The sequence below is a fragment of the Podarcis cretensis genome (genome assembly GCF_951804945.1).
Source record: "Podarcis cretensis genome assembly, chromosome: 1".
Taxonomy (NCBI): Eukaryota; Metazoa; Chordata; class Lepidosauria; order Squamata; family Lacertidae; genus Podarcis; species Podarcis cretensis.
The window spans coordinates 24,158,185-24,165,946 of record NC_137170.1 but is presented as its reverse complement, the minus strand read 5'-3'; the positions used below and the strand labels follow the sequence as shown (position 1 = coordinate 24,165,946).

The window sequence follows — 7,762 nt, the reverse complement described above, 5'->3', positions numbered from 1 at the left end:
ACCAAGAACTAACTTAGTTGGTCTTTAAGGTGCTACTGGAAGGAATTTTTTTATTTTGTTTTGCTGGAACTAATGCATCAAGAATTTAATCAGTGACATACTGTAAAATGTGCTTTTATGCAAGATTTTAGGCAGCAATCAAGCACAGGATAAAGGAGGGAGAAGCAATAAAAAGAAAATGAAGCACTATAAACAAATCCCTCCCTAGCAGCCGTTTTGAGGGAAGCATTAATAATCATTTCAAAAAAGAGAGAAACATTCAGGGAGTTTTTGCAATGGTTTCCTTCCAATTTCTGCTTGATTTAGCTGGCTTATCTGTCAGGATGAATAACAGTCACAAAGTAAGGAGATAAAGTAGAAATTAAAAAATGAAAAACAGGTGTCAACTCGTCTTAAGTAGATAGTATATTTTGATACTTTATGTTCTCTTTGGCAACATACTGCAGAATACAACAATAAAAGTAAACATTGTTTAAGATGGTGGCACTTATTTTAAAACTGAAGATCTCATACTATATTGTTAGTGTTCACACACACAAAGGAGGACGTAATAGAAATACTGAGCCAACTATTATTAAAAAATGCTCTGAAAAAGATCAAAACTGGGTAGAACTGCTTGTCTGATCACTTTATTTCCCACCTCCCTAAACCCTTTACTGTAGATATTTAAAGTGCTAATAACTAGTTAACATGGCATATACCCATTTAAAGAGACAGTACTGTATTAAGCTTGTGTACTGTGTAATCTCCTAATAAATAAACACTAATATATTGGTTAAATATAGTAACTCTATCCAACTAACTTTGTACCATGCTTATTTCCCTCAACTACCAGTTACTGGTAAGTTAAGAATGTAATGGGTATAAGTAATATTCAATGGTAGCAGAAAACCATTGGCATGGAAGTCAGGTTTTATAAGGAAACACATATTTACTTTTCCTTCACACATTCCCATCACACCGTCCTTTGGCTCTAGTCAACCAGAGCAGCTTCTACCTATTCCACCCTTGAAACCCTCCTCATTAGCTGTGATAACTAAATTAAATCTCTAAGTCAGTGGTGGGAAACCCATGTGGCCTAAGAGGCTGTTTCAGCCGAGCAAAGCTCACCTGCTCAACACCTGGTGTCATATATGAACTCAGGTGTGGGGCAAGCAAAGGAAGGCTTGGGCAAAATGGGCTTTGCAGACACTGTTGTTCAGCTGATCAGCAGGGTCTGCAAGCCTCTTGTGTAGTACTTCCCATGCGCCATCAATTGTGAGCACTTGGAAAGAATTACAGACAAGGCTTCCCCAGCCCTGACAACCAGCTGATCAATGTTTGGGTAGTGCAGTGCATAGTGCTTCCCCAGCACTCACAATCACCTTTTTGTTGATGACTGAGAAGTGCCACACAACTTTTTTGCCCCTATGTTTTCATTTCAAACAGCATCGCAATGGGGTCAGAAAAGGTCCCCTGACTTCATTGTTACATCAGGTGTTTGACAGCTGGGTGGTCCTGCCCACCTGTCAAATGTGGCCTGCAGAGGTATGCATGGAGGTAAGTTCCCCATCACTGCTCTAAATTCAGAAACAGTATCATTTCAGTTACCAGCCACTGGATATATACAACAGAAGACCCCTGTTTTCTCATGCTCTGCTTGGGAGCTGCTCAGAACATTTGGCTCATCACTGTCTGAAACAAGATTATCTAGATAAAAACAAGTTACTTGCCTAAGGAAGTTAAATGAGTACAAAGTAGAGATGAGATCTGAAACCAATGCCTAAATCATTTCCTTTTCAGTTAATTCTTACCAAGCATTTGTTTTCCTCTGGTTTACCCCCCTCTCCCACACCAAAGTATTCCCTCATATTCCTCTACAATTCCATTTCTGATCACAGAACGTGCCATTTTTCTAACTTGACATTCTGTTCCAAAAACATGGCACTCTTGCACTCTATCACCTCTTCAATATCTATCTACCTATAAACCTGATCTTATCCATTACTGCTCTGCCTCCAACATAAAGGGCAGCCAGTATTCCCAGGACAGATATTAAGCTTGTAATTTCCAGGACCCTTTTTAAAAACTGGTGTCACACTGCCTTACTTTCCAATCCAAAGGTTCAGAGGCTGATTTGAGGGACACATTACATTATGTTATCAGAAGATCCTCAATTTCACATTTGATTTTTTGATAACTCTCAGATGCATGTCATCCGGACCTGATAATTTGTCAGTTTTAATTTCATTAGGCTTAGATGACACAGGACATTAAGATGCAACATCCACATTACAGTTTTGAGACAGAGTTTCCCCATCCCTCAACATCTTCTCTATCTTTTGCAGTTTATCTGCTAGTGATTTCTTTAGAAAGTTCATGTACAATTTGTAGTATTCAGCTATCAAGTCACCTATGTCAGGGGCTTTATCGGACTTTAATTATTTCATTGCATTAACTGCCTCATCTTCCATAATATGTGCAATTCATAGTAACTGAGGAGGTACCCATTCAGTACTGTGAGGTTCAGCAGTTACTCCACTAATGGCATACGTTCGCTGGGACTTACTTCTATGTAAGTATGCATAGCAGGCATGGGGAATGTGTGGACTTGGAAATGTCGTTGGGATCTATTTCACACCAACCCCAACCAGCATCACCAACAGTCCAAGTATAACAGGAGCTCAGTGGACAACATCTGGAGGGCCACACATCCCCCTCCTGCATAGGATTGCATCCTATATTACCAAGAAACCTATTTAAAACCAGGGGTGCCAACTTGAATAAAATATTGGGCAGGTAAGCCCCCACACTGCAGAACCGATCACATGACACACACACACTATTTGAATGGAAATGTTCATCAACTTTGGAGAGGCCTGGACCCCCTCAACTATTTTACTGGGGGAGCCCAAGGGACCTCTGCCCCTAGAAGTTGGCTCCTAGGTTTAAAACAGCAACAACTGCCATCGTAACAATATTAATGCATGGTGAGGAATGAGTGAGAGAAACAACAAGGTTTCTTTACCAGAAATATCGTGCGCATAACAATAAAGTGCGGCGTTTTTGAGCTACAGAAGAATCAGGGCAATCTAGGGCGGGGGGACTGCAAATGCCCTGGGCGATTTCCTACGAAGACCGCTGACAAAATTCGCAGCAAGGCGATGGGTGAGGAGGAGGCATCTTTCCCAGACCTCCGTTCACCAAAGTACGTACCCGCCTCGGCAGGTCTCTCCTCTCCTAACATCGCTCGCCGCTTTCCCGCAGCTGCCACTCGCCCGCCGCCAAACATTTCCCCCTCGTCCGGCGCTGCAACCGAGTCCTTCTCCCCGTCCCGCTCCCCCAACCTCCCAACCCAAGCCCTCTCCCCGCGCTCCCCGGTTCTCCCCCGAGCCCTTCTTCTGCGGGCCTTAGTCCCACCGAGCAGCGTCCTCCTCCAGAGCTGCCCCGAGGCGCCTCGGCGACCCACTTCCCCCGTTTCTCCCCCCCCCCTTCCACCTCACGCGCAGCTCACTTTGGCACACGGAAACAAACACTCCCTGATACCCCCCCTCTAACCTCCTCCAGAGTTTCACGGGGATCTTCGCGCGCTTCCCTTCCTTCCCAGCCCCACATTTCGCGCCTCTTCCTCCCCCCCCCCCCCACAGACCTTCCTTTCAAGAGGCTGACCTACTACTCACCGTTCCTCAGCTCGTGTTTGACGGTGAAGAGAGACGGGTCCGCTTCTTCCGCGGAGCGCCCGGAGGCTCCTTCCATTTCCTCCGAGGGTCCCTCCATTTCCTCACAGAGCCCCCTCCCCGCCGCCGCCGCCCCCCACTTTTCACCCTCTCCACGCCTGCCCCCCACCCCACGGAGTGCCGAGGGTGAGGCTCAGGGAGGCTCAGCCAGCGCCGCCCGAAGACGAAAGGGAGACTTTATCCCTCAGCGAAGGTGCCCCATGTTCCGAGGGCTGTTGTTGTTGTTGTTCTGAGGGGAAGAAAAAAGCAACCAACGAGAGCTTTAGAAGACAATAACGAAACGAGGCGCCTACATTGACAAGCGCCCGTTTAACCATCGGCGCCTTTGGAAGCGCTTCAGAGCTCCTCTCACTCACCCACCGACCCCCATTCCTAGCTGGGGGGCGGGCGGGAGTAGAGAGACCGCCAAGAGGGTGGGGGAGGGGCGGCAGGGTGAAGAAGCTCCGTTATCGACGAGATTCTATCGACTCCCCCCCCGCCGCCGCCGCCGCCACACTGAAGCAATCGGGGAAGGAGGTGGGAGGGGCGAGCCGAACGCCCATTGGCCCGCCAGGCTACACACGGCGCCGACGATTGGCCGGCGCCCGTTGCATGTTACCACCCTCCCTCCGCCAAAAAGCCGCGGCCCGCCATTGGTTCAGCGCTTGGGCCAATCGCTCGCGCCATTTCTCGCTCTCTCGCCTGTCCCCTCCCTCCGCTTCCTGTCTCTGAGGGGATTCTGCTGCTGCTGATGCTCCTCCCCCCCCCCCCGGCTCTCCGCGGTCCGGTTCACCTTCTCCCCGCTTTCGAGTAAATATTATGCTCCCGCCTCTCGAGCGGGCCGAGTCTCGAAGAGGCTAGATTGGTTTCCTAGACACGGAGGATGGCTGGTGAGTGGACCCTTGGCGGCGCTGTCACCAGCTGGGCTTGGAGGGTCTCGCGGGAGATGCTGCCTCCCTTCTTGCAGCCGTTATTAGCCTTCCAGCAAGAGCAAAAAATGCAAAAGCAAAACAAAAAAAGGAAGACATGGGGTCTCCGCGTTTAAGAGGCGCAGGGCGGGCAAAAGCAGCTTCCCGATCTCATTTCTAGTGACGGGAAAGTACAACTGATGTAGTCAAGCTGCAAGTGATTTCGGGGTGGGTGGGGAGCATAACTGTCAACGTTTTCCCTTTTTGAAGGGAAATTCCCTTATTCCGAATAGGATTCCTCTCAAGAAAAAGGAAAAGTTGACAGCTATGGGGGGGAGTCATTTCTGCAGCCAGCAGACGTAGCTAGGAATAGTTCTCGCTTTGAGGTGGCCAGAAATGGCAAGCGACTTTCAAATGTCAAAGCACAGAGTACAGTATATTTCTGAGGCAATTAGGCCCGTGATTTATTTCCTTGTACAGTAGGGATGCAAATGATATCCTCACCCCACCCCACACACATACATTGATCATCAACCAATGTGTTTTTTGCTTCTTTAATGCAAGGCAAGTGCTCCCCCCCTTTTAGGGATACTGGTAGCAAAGTACTGCAGCTCTTCTAGAGGTTAACTCTGAGGTTTTCAGAGCAATCCCGCACCAGTGGAACAGCCAGCCTGTTCCAGGCATCTCATATAGAGGTTAAGACTGTCAGCCAGGAGAGCCATATTCCATCCCCACTGTCAGAAGTAGTATGCCTCTGAATGCCACCTGCTGGGAACTGCAGGTGGGCAAAGTGCAGCTGCCTTCACACCCTGCTTACAGGGGTACCACAGGAACCTGGATGGCCATTGTGAGAACAGGCTGCTGGATCCAGCCAGGATCTTCTTATGCTCTTTCGTTCTTATGCCCAGAAGAGGTGTAGGAAAACACACAAGTAGAAAATACAACATATTTACATATATGGCAGACCTGCCCACAGACACTGGAAACTCTGCACTCCCTGATTCATTAATGGAGGAATAGCCATGGACTGAATAGGTACAGCATATGGCTCTCCATAGTATCGGTCCCATCCCACCCACAACTCCGCTGGATTTTTGTGTATTTGACATATTCTACCACTGTGTCTGTCTTGGCAGCAGTGCATCTGGCGTTCATGCAGCATAGCAAGGCTTCCATCAAATGCTACTGTAGCCTCTCAGGCAGCATGTATTTAGCATAGGATTGTGCCTTCGGGCTGCAACACTGTACTCACTCACATGGGGGTAAGGCCCATTTATCTAAATGGGACTTATTTCTGACTAGGTGTGCATTAGGAAGAAAGCCCCATTCAACTTGGTATGGTTCTCTTCCGATTAACATGCATAAGTTGAAGGTGCACATCTGTGCATGAGCTTAGGTTTAACAATGAGAAGACTGTATGCATATGTGCACACAAAACTTAGGAACACATAATTTTCAAAGGAATTTAGCTATTACTTTCCTAGCGCTGGAAAATAACGAGGACTGCTGGAGAGTTACAGAATTATGGAGTACTAAGAAAGTCCTTCAAATACATTGCTGTGAAGTGTTTCTTGGCTTGTTTGTACACCCTGTTATTTGTACACCCTGTACACCCTGTTTGTACACCCTGTAATTTGATCTAGACTTGTGTTCATTTACACGATTAAAGCAAATCCAAGGTGGGATGTGTGTGTACGGAATTACCGTAATAGCTAGCAAACACATTGGTGTTGAGATGTGGATGATTCCTGATGGCAATCTCAAATCAGCATCTTCTGTACTTCTCCATGTAAAGAACTGATCTATCTTGCATGTACACAGGCACTAGAATTTAATAGATGAAGTACTAAAAGTATTTGTATTTACTGAATTACGTAATGCTGAAGTATACCTTCATCGCTTTCATACGATATTGATGAATTATTCTATACAGCATAATGAATATATGTTTGTTTGTGTGTGTGTGTTTGTGTGTGTGTGATATAAATATATATACGTAAAAGTGATGTATAGATATAGAGGTAGATAGATATTGCTTTGATAGTTGAGGAATATTTTCTCAATATCCACATTCAGTGGTTTGCTGCTTACTAACTTACTTAAGAACCTTTTGCTAACTGTGTGTGTAATTTGTATGTCTAGTAGGACACTAATGAGCACATGTCCCAAAATCTTCACAGTAACCAGCTAGTGAGGGAGCCTGCTCCACAAACTGGAGAGAACCCTGGCTGAGGAAGCATCAAAGCAAGTTAGGCAAACGTGTGAATTTGGCAACATGGCAAGGAGGCCAGGGCACCCCACTCTGCCCAACAAAATTATCACGAGATAAGCTTATTTTCTTTAAAATTATCCTAAAATCATATATTCACTACTATCTGTTAAACCTTATCAGATAAGGCTTATCTCATCCTGAAGTCCCAAAAACATTTTATAAGGAATCTTTCAGATTCACTTAGATATTTCTGCTTAGATCTGTGCTATCTAGTTGATGGAAAAGCCAGATCTTCTCCAGCAACTGCAGGGGCAAAAGCCTTCCTGTACTCTGCAAGGTAGGTGGTGCTGAGTCACTCCACCCCACTTGCTTCTAACCATACTGTAAGTCAAAATCCCCTTTTCTTGTTGTTATCACAATTACTCAAAGATCAAACAAATCCCACTTTGAATGGTCCTTGGGAATAATGGTGTCTTACCAGTTTTATAGCAAAGTTTTACAGCAAAGGAAGGATCTCTGTGCACCAGTTCTGACTGGGATCCAGGCGTTCAGTGCTATGCTGTATTGCCTCCATGCAGCTGAGCCCAGGATTGGGCTTTTATTAAAGTTTTGGGGGTGAGAATTTAAACAAGAAGTGCATAACGATAGCCTTCACCCTTAACTGTAACAAGCTGGAATTGAGGTGGAAATAGAAATAGAGGGCTTGGAGAGGAAGCCCGGGGCTATTTGTAGCCTTCAAACTCTTCAAAAGCTGTTACATAAGCGAAGTAAGCTATCTGAACTATTGATCACATTAGCAATGCAATGGTCCATTCCACAGAGCTCATGAGTAATAAAAACTTGGTAATAAAAATTCCATGAGTTCAGTAATAATACACTCTATGGTGGGGAAAGATAATGAAATTGTATAGTCCAAGTTGTTAAGCCCTGCAAGTTGTTCTTGTTAT

General features: G+C 45.8%; 2 protein-coding genes across 4 annotated transcripts in view; one reads left to right on the top strand and one right to left on the bottom strand.

Moving 5' to 3' along the window:
* Positions 1 to 4,196, bottom strand: part of RPS6KA5 (ribosomal protein S6 kinase A5) — a 30,218-nt gene extending 26,022 nt beyond the window's left edge. Inside the window, exon 1 of the mRNA XM_079948266.1 lies at positions 3,660 to 4,196. Within this exon, the coding sequence (XP_079804392.1) occupies positions 3,660 to 3,756 (97 nt within the window). The 5' untranslated portion in view covers positions 3,757 to 4,196. The remainder of the gene's footprint in view (positions 1 to 3,659) is intronic.
* Positions 4,197 to 4,337: 141 nt separating this feature from the next.
* Positions 4,338 to 7,762, top strand: part of DGLUCY (D-glutamate cyclase) — a 57,484-nt gene continuing 54,059 nt past the window's right edge. For 2 of the 3 annotated variants that reach the window (XR_013832337.1, XM_079948551.1), the window contains exon 1: positions 4,342 to 4,585. The gene's annotated coding sequence lies outside the window, so the exon portion shown is untranslated. Of the gene's footprint in view, positions 4,586 to 7,762 lie in introns of all 3 variants that reach the window. The other variant, XM_079948552.1, reaches the window with a different exon arrangement.